This window comes from Lemur catta, chromosome 15 (genome assembly GCF_020740605.2).
Source record: "Lemur catta isolate mLemCat1 chromosome 15, mLemCat1.pri, whole genome shotgun sequence".
NCBI lineage: Eukaryota > Metazoa > Chordata > Mammalia > Primates > Lemuridae > Lemur > Lemur catta.
This window is the reverse complement of record NC_059142.1, coordinates 39,213,037-39,227,344: the sequence shown is the minus strand read 5'-3', so window position 1 is coordinate 39,227,344 and position 14,308 is coordinate 39,213,037. Positions and strand designations below refer to the sequence as shown.

The 14,308-nt window shown below is 53.3% G+C and overlaps 1 protein-coding gene across 4 annotated transcripts in view; it reads left to right on the top strand.

The window, feature by feature from the left end:
- Positions 1-14,308, top strand: part of ACLY (ATP citrate lyase) — a 39,472-nt gene that overhangs the window by 213 nt on the left and 24,951 nt on the right. For 2 of the 4 annotated variants that reach the window (XM_045526534.1, XM_045526533.1), the window contains exons 2-11: positions 559-603; positions 4,405-4,591; positions 5,952-6,074; positions 8,081-8,143; positions 8,628-8,818; positions 9,230-9,309; positions 10,420-10,550; positions 11,331-11,449; positions 12,544-12,680; positions 13,414-13,475. In XM_045526534.1, the coding sequence (XP_045382490.1) occupies positions 559-603; positions 4,405-4,591; positions 5,952-6,074; positions 8,081-8,143; positions 8,628-8,818; positions 9,230-9,309; positions 10,420-10,550; positions 11,331-11,449; positions 12,544-12,680; positions 13,414-13,475 (1,138 nt within the window). The remainder of the gene's footprint in view (positions 1-558; positions 604-4,404; positions 4,592-5,951; positions 6,075-8,080; positions 8,144-8,627; positions 8,819-9,229; positions 9,310-10,419; positions 10,551-11,330; positions 11,450-12,543; positions 12,681-13,413; positions 13,476-14,308) is intronic. The other 2 variants (XM_045526531.1, XM_045526532.1) reach the window with 1 other exon arrangement.

Genomic DNA, 14,308 nt, shown 5'->3' with positions numbered 1-14,308 from the left:
CCAGCTCGCCCTGGGAGCTTCCTGCATCCCTCCCCCAACCCGGAACCGCCGGCGCTGGCTGGTGCTCGCGCACCCTCCCTGCACCTGCTTGGAAGTTTTGGGGGTCTTAGCTTTAGGTTAGCCTTCGCCGGGGACCCCGGCCGATGGCCGCGTGTCGACCCCCCCACCCCAGCCTCCCACATTCCAGTTCTTGGGAGTTTGCACAGGGCTTGCTGCCCTCCTTCTCTTCGTCAAATTGCATTTGCCCCATCCTGGCGCCCCTCTCCCCCACCCGGGACAGCTGTCGAGCCTCCTCGGGCTTTTTCGGCCCCCCCCCCCGGATACCGGGACGGGAAGTAAAGACAGTAGTGGCAACTGGCCCCCCACTCCGACCCCTCAAAGCCAGGCTCAGGCCCTTCCTCTTAGTTCTGTGGAGAATCCATTGAGTTGCACGCCGAAGTGGAGGGAGCGAGCTGGGCGCGCCGCCGGGGCGGGCCACGCGGGGCCAGGCTGCCCCAGGGTGCCCGAGGCCTTGCCTTGCCGCGCGAGGACTTGGCCCTGAGCGGTGGCGCAGGGAAGACCCTCCCCGCTCTGGAGGTGCCGTCGGGCCCAGCCCCTAAGCGACAGATGGCCAGGGTGCCCATCTCCCTCCCCACCCCACCCCTGAGCTGACGCCGAGCCTGACCGAGGCAAGATTCTCAGGGGGCTGGAGGATGCTGCCGCCGCCCTCCTGTAGAGCCTGGCACAGGGCCAGGCCCAGCGCCTGCTGCCCTCTCCAACCTTGGCAGATACCATGCAGTACTGAAGAGTTAGGCCATTAGGGGATCTCCTAGCCTACTCCTCCCCTCTACCGTTTAACTTTGCCGGCTCAGCTCCTTGGATTTCTGAAATGTTGGGTGGAGGACAGCTGGTAGACCCCAGCTGCCCAGAGGGGTAATTTTCACCTCTTCAAAAACTCTAAACAGCTTAGGGGGCGGTAGTGGCAAGAACCCTCAGACTCTGGGCAGCTGGTGTCTCCATCCCCATCCTGACACTGTTTTTATTGCAGTAGGTGGCACTCACAGAATTCTCCCTCTCTTATTTAAGCCAGGGATTGTCCTCTCAAATCCCAGTCCTGCAGATACTAATCTTAAAATGAGTGCTTTTTGTCCTTCCCAGAGACAGACCCTAAGTAGCATCCCAGAGATTCCTTTCCACTGGCTGTGTTCCAGGGGTACATCCTGGGGAACAGGCTCTTTCATTCAGCCTTCCCTATGGGCTGCTGTTTCTCTCAGTGGCTGAACTCAGTCCCGGGTCACTTACTCAGTCTGCAGAAAAGACCCCATTCAGCTCTTAAGGTTCCTCCCTTAGAGAGTGTGTGTGTGTTTAGGTTCCTTGGTGTGATTTCCTCCAAATAGCTTATAAATTTACCTGTTACCAGGTAACAGTTTCTGGAGTCCAAGGTCTGCCTAACTGTATATCACCAGTTTGATAGCACATTCAGCTACTGGTGAGGCAGCCTAAGACTTGGGGGGGGGCAAGCCAAGATTGGTGTATACTTTATTTATTTTTTAATTATTTATTTATTTATCTATTTAGAGGCAAGGTCTTGCTCTGTTGGTCGGGCTAGGGTGAGTGCAGATTGGTATATACTTTAAGTCCCATTGTCACTAGAGCAAATGTTTCCATCTGTGGGCCATCAGATCATAGTCACAGGTGATCACCTCGAAATGATAGGCACAATTGGATATGTGCACATTTTTCTGGGCTTTTCTTCAGAGTCTCAAGAGTAGGAGACCTCAAAAAGATTGAGAGTCTCCTTAGGAGGCTTCAAGACTGAACGATTAAAGTTGCGATTTATTGCCACTGAGTCCACTGTGAGCCAGTTGCCTTCTCATCCTGCATTGGTGAATACGCAGGGACCAGACTCTCTCTGGCTTTTTATTCTATTGTATAAATTATTTGTCTCGACCTCCTCTAAGCCAAAGTGCTTGGGTGGCAAATCTCTTTGGTAAATTGGCAAATCTTGTTTTCTATCCTGTATCATCTGCCTTCCAAAGACCTTATGGAGATGGGCTCAAGAAAATTGTGATTTTCTTTAGCTGCAGAAGGTCACTTTTCTCTTCCTTGTCCTTTCTGAAGTTGGGTCTTGTGTCTGTTTTCGGAGGTGCCAGGTTCAGGAGACTGTTGTACTGGGAGTATCAGACTTCTTTCTTCTAGAGAGGCTTGGCCAAGGGGCTTCCTTTCTCCTGGAATTTGTGATCGCTCTTGCTGAAGGTGTCCGAACTGCTGGGGTGGTCAGCTGCTGCCCCCTGCTCTCTCTGCTCAGTCTGCCCTGGGTTCCACTGTGTTTGGGAGGGGGACGGGGGTGTACCCATTTGATCTCAGGACCAGTTTTTCTGGTCTGAGTCTAGAAGGTTGGGAAATGGAGTGGGAGTGGGTGGGGGGTGGAGGACTGTAGGGCAGTGGGGCTGGTCGAGGTGTCTCCTTTGGAAACTCATACTGAGAAGGAGTCACAGGTCATCCCAGGGGAAGGCCAGAAAAGGGAACATCTCTTCTGAGCCCCTTCCCAGCTACTGGACTTTGGGCCAGACACCAGGCTGAATACGCCCTTTGTGCCGAGCTGGAGACTAGCTGGGAGGCTGAAGGAGCAGCCAAGCCCAGGATTAGAACCTGAAGCCCCACCAGCCTGGCCAGTTGGCAGGGGGGTGCAAAGTGGCCCCTGGATCATTGGCTTTCCCTGAGCTGTGAGTGGAGATCAACCCTCCCGTCTGTGTAAACCAGTCAGCTCCTAACTTTAACTTCCTTTATTTACATTTGAATTTTTTTCCTCCCCCAGCAAATTCAACAGCTTTGCTTCTGGGCATTTATGGGAGAGACAGGAGTGACCTTTCCTGATCTGGCCAAGCTCTTAGCCTGAATGACTTGGTTTCTTTTCCTGTCTCCCCCTCCCCTTTTCCTCTCCCCAGCTGACTGCTCACACACGCATGGGGAAAATGGGTGTGTCAGGACAAGGTGGTAAGGAAGGAAAGGTGAAGAAATTCTCATCATAGACTCTTTGAAGTGAAAGGTATATGTGGACCCGGTTCTTAGAGAAATGGTCTTTCTCAGGCTGGTGTGGATTTTCCTGGGGACCCAGGTTCAAGTCCTGGGTCTCAACGTTGTTTATTACAAGTCAGGTTTCTTGGGCAAGTTATCTTTTTTTTTTCTTTTGAGACAGTCTTGCTCTATCACCTGGGCTGTGGAGTGCAGTATCGTCATCGTAGCTTACTGCAACCTCAAACTCCCGGGTTCAAGGGGTTCAGGTGAGCCTCCTGCCTCAGCCTCTTGAGTAGCTGGGACTACAGTGTGCACCACCACACCCACCCGGCTAATTTTCCTTTTTTTTTTTTTTTTTTTTAAGTAGATACAGGGTGTTGCTCTTGCTCAGGCTGGTCTCAAACTCCTGACCTCAAGCAATCCTCTAGCCTTGGCCTCCCAGAGTGCTAGGATTACAGGTGTAAGCCACCATGCCTGGCCTGGGCAAGTTATCTTAATCCTCTGAGCTTTTATTCCTCATCTAAGAGATGGGGTTATGAATCTCAGTGTACCTCACAGGGCTCATATGCGATGAGTTTCTTTGTACATGTGACTCAGGGTGGTTTCTGCCTCCTCTTGCTCTGGCTCAGTTAGAAGTGACCAGTACAGGGTGGTCCCCAGAGAGGGGTGTGTTTTGCTTTGTGGATTTTTCTCTAAATTAGCAGCTGGATGACTCAGTGGGATGGGTGGGATGTACTAAAGGTCACAGTTTCCCCTCCCTGTGTCTGCTCTGAGAGGCTAGTGTCTCCCCCACCCTCCTCCCCACCTAACCAGGGTCTGGGGGCGTGATTCCCACTTGAGGCTAAGTAAACTTGCTGGCCTGGCCTGGTGGGGTGTGTGGAGTGGGTGAGTCTGGGCATGGGTGAAATGAAAGCTATAGGGAGAGTAAGGCCAGCCTTTTGCAGTTTCCTCTGTGCTCCACACAGGGCAGAGAACCTACGGGTGCATTTCAGTGTCTGTGTGCCCGCCTCAGGTGGGACCAGATTTGGGTCAAAGCACTGGTGTTCTTGGTCTCCTGACAAGCCGCCTTTTGCTCCAGGATGAATGTGGTCAGGAGTAAGCTGGTTTGCCTGGAGGGAGTAGGGACAGGGTTGTGGCAGGAGTCCCAGGGCAAAAACCACCTTTGTTTTCCTCCTCCATCTTCCCTCACCCGTTATCTCTGGATCTCCCTTCTCTGCCGGCGAAAGTGCTATTTGAATTCTCCCTTCCGTCTCTCCCCATCAAGCTCTGGGGCAGCCCTTTTTCTCCCTCTTGAGAAAAGCTGAGATCTGGTTTTATTGTCTAGGGGCAGTTGGGAGTGGGTCTGCCCTGCTGGGCAGGATAGCGCCTCCACAGTCCTGCTCCCTCCTGACCAACTCTTCTCTCCCCAACAGGTAGAGCAGGTCCCTCTGCAGCCATGTCAGCCAAGGCAATTTCAGAGCAGACGGGGAAAGAACTCCTTTACAAGTTCATCTGCACCACCTCAGCCATCCAGAATCGGTTCAAGTATGCTCGGGTCACCCCTGACACAGACTGGGCCCGCCTGCTGCAGGACCACCCGTGGCTGCTCAGCCAGGTGAGCCCTGCCCCCACCCTGGGCTCTTTTTTCAGGCCCAGGGTCCGAGGAAGAGAAAGCCCTTGGCGATACTGGTGGGGTCACGTGATCACACCAGTGGGTAGTGGGCAGGGGGCCGAGCAGGGTTTTACGTTCCCTATGGACCCTGCATGTTGGGGCACTTCTGGCATGGGCTTGGAACTGGACAAACTGGTGTCCAAATCACAGCTCTCTGTTTATTAACCATGTGGCCTGAGACCAGCCATTTCACCTCTTCGAGTTTAGATTCCCCATCTGTCAAATGGGGATAACACTCTGGAAAGCATTTAGTGTGCTGCCCGGCACTTGGTAGATGCTCAATAAAAAGCAGGTGTGTGCCCTCCCCTCCCCTAAGTGGAGCCTGTCAGGAGTGTGTCAGGGCAATTAGGAAGTGTTGACCTTTCACTCTGTGAAGAATGGCCCTGACCCTAGGCGATCAGCTTGGAGTGGAGGCTTCTGTCTTGGATCCCTGTCATTGTTAGAAAGCTTTCTGACTTCTTTGGTAAGGCTTGTTTTTATTAAAAGGATTTGTTCTATAAAATTTGGATCCAGTCAAAAAGCTGCACTCAAGGATCCAGAAGGCCATACGTGGCCCCAAGGCAACGGGTTCCCCACCCCTGCAGGGTAATGAGTTATCTTGATTGTTCACAGGCAGTTACCAAGGGAACTCCTTGTTCTATACTTTCCCAACTTCTCACTACTCACTTGATTAGTCTTAAAAAAAATTATTAAAAAAAATGTTTCTTTGGCAGGGCGTAGAGAGCAAGACTAGGACCAGTGGTGGGGTTCCTGCCACTGTGAGGCGGCCCAGCCCCAGAGGGAGGCAGGGAGTTCCCTGGTGCTGAGCAGTGGCTAGGGGCTGCTTGCTGGGCCTGTTGTAGACAGGGTTCTAGCACAGCGATGGGGTTGACCAGATGACCGCTGAGGTTCTTGGACACTCCAAGGCTCTGTCTGTCTGTTTTCCCTTTTGGGACAGGTCTGGTCCATATTCTGAGGAGTTCTCTGTGAAATGAAGAAGCTAATATATCACATCCCACAATAAGTAGGGAATCACTTATTCACTCAGTGTGTATTTGCTGAGTGCCTGCTCTTCATCTCCTCTATGCCAGGCCCCATCCTAGGCACGGATGGCTCTAGATTCCTGGTTGTCAAAAAAGAAAGATGTAGGCTGGCATAGGTGAGGGAAGCTTCCTAAGTTGGCCCTGAAGGATGGATGGGGTTGGCTTTGGAGCCCAGTGAATTGGAAGTCATCCAGGCTGCCCTCTGCTTTGGGTCCCCACATTGTCACCTCTTGTTCTTTTTTCTCCTTCCTAGCTCTAAGTACTAACCCCTCTCGTTGCAGAGCTTGGTCGTCAAGCCAGACCAGCTGATCAAGAGGCGTGGAAAGCTTGGCCTAGTTGGAGTCAACCTCACTCTGGATGGAGTCAAGTTCTGGCTGAAGCCACGGCTGGGACAGGAGGCCACAGTGAGTCTGGGTGTAGGATTGGGCTGGGCGTGCTGTGGTAACAGAAGCAGACGTGGTCACTTCCAGGCCAGCAGCTCTGTGGATCACCCCCACAGGTAGTCACACCGTAGCCCGGGGAAGGCGACAGTGACCCCTCGCCCAGTAGCCTTAGGCAGCAAGTCCAGTCTTAGTCCCAGGGAATCCAAACTCCTTTTGTTACTGGTTTGGGCAAAACGTGCTGCAAAAGTAACCCCAGTGTAGTTCAAGAACCAGGTGGAAGTGGTCTGATCATGGAGATGGGACCCTGAGACCCATTCTGGGAACACCTTTTCCTCCAGTTTCCAAATTGGGTTATGGTAGCTTGTGATGACACATATACCTAAGAGGGTGGATTAAAAAAAAAGATGAAAAAACGTACAGTCATTTAGGTGGAAAGACATAGGGGCAAGAACCTAGTATGAGATTGTGAATAAAATTCAACCTTTTTTTTTTTTTTTTTGGAGACCATCTCGCTCTGTCGCCCTAGGTAGAGTGCAGTGGCATCATCGTAGCTCACTGCAACCTTAAACTCTTGGGCTCAAGATTCCTGTTGCCTCAGCCTCCTGAGAAGCTGGGACTACAGGCCCGTGCCGTCATGCTTGGCTAATTTTTCTGTTTTTAGTAGAGATGGGGTCTCAGTGTTGCTCAGATTGGTCTTAGACTCCTGAGCTCAAATAATCATCCTGCCTTGGCCTCCCACAGTGCTAGGATTATAGGTGTGAGCCACTGTGCCTGGCCTAAATTCAATTCTTGACTTTTCCTGGCTTGGTGATTAATCTCAACTATGTAGATGAGAGAGCTCAAGTGAAATATGGTTTAGGAAGGCTAGAAGATGTTCAGAAATGAAATTGTGTTTCTTCTCCTTCTCATTCCCCGAGGGAGCTGGAGGACTGAGGGAGGGAGTAGGGCTGAGGCTTGGCTCAGTCTGGGAAGGATGTACTGTCCACACCTGGCATTCCACACTTGGTTCTGAAGGGCCTGGTGCCCGTCTGGGGTGAACCTGGGCCAAGGATGAGCCGTTTCCTTCCTTGGCTGCCTTGGAAATAGGAATGAAGGTGGTGATGGCGATGTCCTCCTCCCTTGTTGGGCTTCCTCAAAGCAGCTCTTATTGCTAATTCCTGATTTCTGGCCCTCTGGGTTAAAGAGGGATCCTTGCAGTTGCACGTGGCTCTGGAGTGGAGAGACCTGACCTTTGAGTTCCTAGGCCTTTGCAGAGAGGATGATAGGGCTGGTGCTGAGCATGTCTCCAGAGAGCACGTCATGCTCCCTGCCCCTCAGCCGGCCGTTGGGAGAGGGATGTCAGAGATGTCTGAGCTGGCAGCAGCGTGGGGCCAGCAAGAGTGGCTCATTACCTCAGATGGACTGCTGTTGGTCCCTGACTCAGCAGTGACGCACAGGGCGGGTTGGGGGGGTTCAGGACATACTGGGATGAGGGCTGTCTGGCCTCTGCCGCCAGGGACTCGCTCAAACTGATTAGCTCTGCAGGCCTGTTGTCCTCAGCCAGGAGAGTCTGTGGAAAAATTTCCCCACCAAGCTCCAGCTCTGCCCTCCTCCCCCTCCATTCCCCAGGCCTGGACCCATGTCCTCAGGCTGGGTCTCTGTGCCTACCTGAAGGCAGACAAAGCAGAATGGTCACCTGCCCCCTCACCCGAGCTCCCATCTCCCTGTCCCAGCTCTGGCATAGCCTTGGTTTGTCTGAGCTCTTTAATTTGTGCAGCTCATATATCACCCTCTAGACGAGGCCAGAAAGGAGCGTGCAAGGTCAGTGCATGTTGACGTATGGCTGGCACAAGGGCAAGGGGGCAAGACAGGGTATCTCATGAGGACTTCTTGAACGTAGGGATCTGTGACCCCATTCTTTGTGGAAAAATCTCTCTTTGCTGGGTGTTGTGATGTTGTACTTGGACCCCGCCCCTTGACGGTCTCTCCTGCCCTGGGGGCAAGATATACCGTCTACCTGAGTTTCATCTCTTTCAATTTGTCTGTAGGTTGGCAAGGCCAAAGGCTTCCTCAAGAACTTTCTGATCGAACCCTTCGTCCCCCACAGACAGGTACGTGTGAGGTGGCTCCAAGCTGGGTCTTCTTCCTCTGGGAGCTTTGTATTTGTCCATATTAAAATGATGAAAGACGTCCAGCCGGTGGAGGAAAGTCACAGGGACTGTGGCCTCTGAAGCTGCACTGAGGACTTGAGGGTACTGCAGAGTATGGAGTCCATAGGTGAAAAAGGGCTTGGTTTACAACAGGGAGGAATTAGGGCTGATAACAGAGGGGACCTCCCAGTGCTGGGATGAGAAAGACTTGAAGGCAGGACCCCTCCTCCAGGTCAGAGCACACTGGCTCGGTCTGGACTGTTAGTAGGGTAGTGGCCCCTTCTCTCCTCCTTGTCCCTGGGGGGAAGATGTGAATGGGTCTCCCCTGGGTGGATGTTTTTTACTGGGTTTTAGAAATGAGACCACAGGGGTTGGGTTCCTCTCCTCGTGTGAGGTGGCGCCCCCATCTTCCCCTCGCTGGCTTCATGCTCTCTTTACCTGCAAGGAGGAAGAGTTCTATGTCTGCATCTATGCCACCCGAGAAGGGGACTACGTCCTGTTCCACCACGAAGGGGGGGTGGACGTGGGTGACGTGGATGCCAAGGCCCAGAAGTTGCTCGTTGGTGTGGATGAGAAGCTGAATCCTGAGAACATCAAGAAACACCTGCTGGCCCACGCCCCTGAAGATAAGAAAGAGTTGAGTGAGACGGGTGGAAGCGGGGTGGCAGTGGGAATGGGCACAGAGCAGAGAGGGCAGAGTGGCTTCCCTGTGGGGGGGGGGAGCAGGCGGTAGGCATAGCCCGAGGAAGAGAGCCGAGTCAGAGCGGGGACTGGCTTGGAATCAGACTGAAATATGCCGCCAGCGTCCCTCACCTTCTTGCCCCTGTCTGTCTGGGGCCTCCTCCTCCAGCGTCGTGCCTGACAGTTCCTTTCCGCCTCAGTGGCTGAAGAGTGATGTCCAGGGAGCGAGGTTTGCAGAAGAGAGCGAGGGGCCAGCAGGGCGCGTGGCGGGAAGTGGAGCTGTCAGTGGCGGTGAAAGATGGCTGTGGGCAGCTGGGGTGCCGCTAAGTCCACTTCCTGACTGTCCCTCTCTCCCTCCCCTTTTAGAATTCTGGCCAGTTTTATCTCCGGCCTCTTCAATTTGTACGAGGACCTGTACTTCACCTACCTTGAGATCAACCCCCTCGGTAACTGTCTCTGCTGGGGTGGGATGGGGCAAGGGTCAGCTACAACAGGGTCCCAGTGCCTGCGGTCACCCTGGCCTTGGCGTTCAGAGAATCAGACCCTCACTTGTCAGAGGGCAATACGAGACAGGTGTGCGGGAACAGAGGCGTCTCCAGGCTCATCCAGTGCCAGCGCCTGTTTCTCATCTCTGAGGAGACTGTAGTTCTTCCTCTTTTAACCAACTCTAACCTCTCTTTGGCCTTAACTTGCTCCGAGGTGAGGAAGTCCTGGTGTCGATTTGCGTGCTGTTGCTGTCTGCCACTGGGTTAGGTGTGCTACCAGGAGTGGGGCCACCTCTGTCTGACCCTTCTGGCCCTTTCCTCCGGGTGCACTCGGCAGCCCCACCCTGCCCTCCCTCTGCGGGAGTTAGTCCATCTTTGACCCCCAGTACAGAAAAGAGCTTGCGCCAAGCCTCTCGGGCTCTAAAGGAGGCAGGTGGTGTTGGGGGAGAGCAGCACGGGCTGGCTCTGGCCACGGCTTCTCAGGGCAAGGTCCAGGAAGCTGAGAAATCAAATCAGATTCCAGCTGAAGGTGCAAGCCCCTTAATGGACCAGATGGCCTTGTGCTAACTTAATCAGTTAAATGACCCTGGGAGGAAAGGAAGATGGATGTCCAGTGAGGTGGTAGGAAATGAATCCTGCTGGCCTGGGGCCCAGCGCGCCACACGCCGCCCTCCATCTGCCGCTGAGGCTTCCCCCGGCCTGGCCCGGGAAACCCAGATGGACACACCTAGGGGGTCTTTGACAGCAACACGTACTTTAAACACTTTTTTTAAATGACTGAGCTACAGGTGGGCACATAGTTAGATATTTAAAGCAGGGAGCATAGCATTTTATAAAGATGTTTGAAAATTGCCACGGCAACTAACACAGACCTTCCTGTCCCGTTACCTGTGGGTCAGGGACAGGGAAAGGGCCTTGTAGAATTTGGTTTTCCTTTAATGGGGGAAAGCCGTGTCTCTGTAAGGGCCATTCTGTTTCTTGTTGAGCTTAGGGAGTTAACAGGCCTTCGTGGGACCCCACGGGTGGTCACCTTTGCCCGGAGCTGGTTTCTAACTGCTTCTCTTTTCTCAGTGGTGACCAAAGATGGCGTCTATGTCCTTGACTTGGCAGCCAAGGTGGATGCCACTGCCGACTACATCTGCAAAGTGAAGTGGGGCGACATAGAGTTCCCTCCCCCCTTCGGGCGGGAGGCGTATCCGGAGGTGAGGCTGGTGTGGCGAGGAGAGGGAGAGCGATGGGGGCTGGGGAGAGGGTGACTAATCTCAGACATGCATTTGGTCCCCCTCGGAAGCTGTACATTTGGCAGGGAAAGGAAGACCGAGAACCATTTAATTTTCTTAAAATCCCAACGGGGTTGGGGGCGGGAGTCAGCCAAGCCTCTGAATCCCAGCCAGAAATCCTTTTAGACTTCTCTCTCAATCAGCCTCCCTTGGCTCTTAGCTTAATGTGTTGCTTCTCGATAATTCCAAGTGGCTCCCCCTAATCCTGTCGGAAGGTAGTTCTCTTGGCCACTTGCTGAGAGAATTTTAATTGCTGCTTCCCACCCCATCCTTGGAGAAGTCCGCACAGCAGGATTAGACCTTGTGCAACATAGCCCAGGCCAGGAGAAGAGGCTGGGCTGGGAGGCGGGTCAGGCCTGGGGAGGGAAGAGGGGTGTGTGATGGGCAGGGCAGGCAGATACTGGGGCTGGGGGTTGAGCAGGGTGACATGGTGACGCCCAGGACTTAGGCAGAGGGCCAAGGACTTGACATCAGAGGAGGGAGCTGTGAAGTTTGTCCACAGGTAGTGACTGTGGCTGTGGGTGCTGTAGTACTTAGAGACACCATCGTGTTTTGTCCCAGGCATGTGTGGCCCTGCATCGTTCCCATTAAGGTGCTTAGTGACCTCTTCATGTGCCTCCAGGGAAAGGGAAGGGGTCCTAGGATTCGGGACCCATTGAAGGGGGTGCCCCCAGGGCCCACCTATTGCTGTCTGGTCCCTAGGAAGCCTACATTGCAGACCTGGATGCCAAAAGCGGGGCAAGCCTGAAGCTGACCTTGCTGAACCCCAAGGGGAGGATCTGGACCATGGTGGCTGGGGGTGGCGCCTCCGTCGTGTACAGGTGACTGAAGGGGACTGCTGAAGGGATGCCAGCCAGGTCCACCCAGTATCCACATGTGTATGTGGCCTGGGGGTCTCCAGTTTGTCACCTTGGTGTGGGGCAGGAACTCACAGGACAGACAAACACTGTGGCATCCCAGAGGGCTTCAAGGGACTCTGCTGAGGGTCTGCATTGCACAGTGTCTCCTGCATCCTTCTTGTTTGCTTCAAAATTATTTTTAGGAGTTTTAGTTCTTACAGCTAGTGCTATGTGCCCCATGCAAAGGTACAGCAACTACAGACAAAGAACTAGAAAGTGAAAGTTGCCCGGCCACTTCTCCACCCTCTCCCTGGCCAGGTCACCCAGCAAGCATATGACTGTACATGCTCCCAGCTATTTTAATGCCTGTATAAATGTTTGTACTTTTTATTTTATAGACATATTACCCTTTGAGGCCGGGTGCGGTGGTTCACACCTGTAATCCTAGCACTCCGAGAGGCCAAGGTGGGAGGATGGCTTGAGCCCAGCAGGAGTTTGAGACCAGCCTGAGCAAGAGCACGACTCTGCTTTTACAAAAAATACTAAAATTAGCCGGGCATGGCGGCAGGAGCCTGCAGTCCCAGCTACCCAGGAGGCTGAGGCAGGAGGATCGCTTGAGCCCAGGAGTTGGAAGTTACAGTGAGCTATGCTGACGCCACTGCACTCTACCCGGGGCAATAGAGCGAGACTCTGTTTTTTAAAAAAAAGAAACATTACCCTTTGTAATAATGAGCAATTTTTTCATTTAAAGCATAGTAGACATCTGCTCATTTCTAGATGTCTGATCTGCCATGTTCTGTGGCTGGCTGGGGCTCCTCCTGGCTGCAGCACAGTTTTCTCTACTGGGCTGTCATCCTGCACTGTGCAATTTTTCTTATCTCATTGTTCATTTTACCTGCCACTATCTGTCCAGGGCCCCCTGTGACCCTGGGGCTGGCAGAGTGCTCTGCCCAGAAGAGTCTGACATAGCCCAGTTGAGGGTTGGAGGTCTGCAGGCTGACCGCAGGGCGTTGGGGCATCTGTATGTCCACCCTCTGGCCCTAGAGCCAGCACTGACTTCCGTGTCTCCCTGGCAGTGATACCATCTGTGATCTAGGGGGTGTCGATGAGCTGGCAAACTATGGAGAGTACTCGGGTGCCCCCAGCGAGCAGCAAACCTATGATTACGCCAAGACGATCCTCTCCCTTATGACCCGAGAAAAGCACCCAGACGGTGAGATGCACACGTGCACGCATACCCCCCTTCTCCCAAAATAGCCCAGCGCGCTGCAGTGGAGACAGCTTTGTGCTAGGAGTCACTCAGGCTGCGGGTCCTGGTCCTGGTCCTTGGGGCTAGTCATTGAACTTGTGGACCTCAGTTTCTCTGACTACATCATGGGCAGTGACCACGTCTATCAGATGGGGGTTGGGGTGGGGGGTGGTGTCCGAGAGGGCAAGGAGGTCACGTGTGGTAAAGCTTTATAAACAGGTGTGAGGAGGAGGGTGCTGCAGCATGCTCTTGCTCTCATTGCTATAAAAACTCAGTTCTAGTGACCCTCTTGTGTGTTACCCAGGCTGTGTGATTCCCAGTGTCACTCCTTTACCACTTGCTCAATGTTTTGGGGCTGTACATATCAGTTCCCCTTGCCCTGAGCCAGAGAGAGAGAGAGATTCCCACCAGAGCTATCCAGAACCGAGCTGAATTTCTGGGTGCTGAGTAGGAATGCTGAGAGGTCCTGGGGGTTTGGATTGACACTGCCCTGTGGCTTAGGTAGTGTAGGGTTGAGCTGATGAGGCTGAGTGTCAGGAGACATCAGGAGAGATTGTCCCGCTCACTCCCTGATACCTCCTAGCAGATGGAGGCTCCTCATACAGAGGAGAGAGAGCTCCCTGAGTTGGATTTCTGGGAGGATGCTCAAGTCCACCTCTCGAACCATTTTTTGACTTTTCTCTTACCCCAAACCCAGGCAAGATCCTCATCATCGGAGGCAGCATCGCAAACTTCACCAATGTGGCTGCCACATTCAAGGTAACCAGCTGAAGCTACGGTGCAGTTTTTGGGGACAGTGGGTTTGGGGAAAGCAGGGAAGAGGTCTTGCAAGCAAGGTTTGAGCAGAGGCAAGTTCCCCTGAGTTACCTAGTCTGGGTAGGGGGTCTTGCTCCAGGGTCTCTTGTTAGAGGAGCAGAGGCACTGGGACAGGAGACGTGCATCTGAAGCCGTGTGTCTCTGGGCAAGCAGCCGACACACTGGACCGTAGTTCTCCCATCTGAAGCGTGGGGAGAATGCGAGTTTTTGCTTTTCCCTCGCTCAGGACCAGTTGTTGGAGAACCTGCTCAACTGATGCTCATTTTCAACACTCCGCTGTAAGGCTGTCTGGGTTCTCTGCAACTCCCGGTCTTTCCTCTCTGTCATCAGCCCTCTTTCTAAAAGATCAGAATGAATAAAGGGTTTTGACGACCTGCGGTTCCTGCTGACCCAGCTGGGGTCTCATCAGCTGGGGTCCCAGTGCACGGGTCAAGGCCATTTGCGCATGCTTTAAAGAACGTGTGACTGCTGGCTAACACAGATGACAGAGCTAACACGACTCGAGCTAATACGTCCCCTTCTAAGGTAGCCACTTCAGGAGGCCATTTATTATCCCACTCTGTCAGGTGCCCAGTGAGGCTACTGAGAGCATGCCATGTCTGGTAGTGCCACATAAGTGTTGAGAATAATGAATAAATAAGTGTCAGTCTTGAAAGTCTGGGCTCTCAAGTGAGGGATCAGGCCTGGAACATGTTCTTCCTAACTGGACCTGATTCAACAGACAAATCCGAGACCAGTGAGCCCTGAGCAGCCCCATGACAGAGGCGGCACCCTTG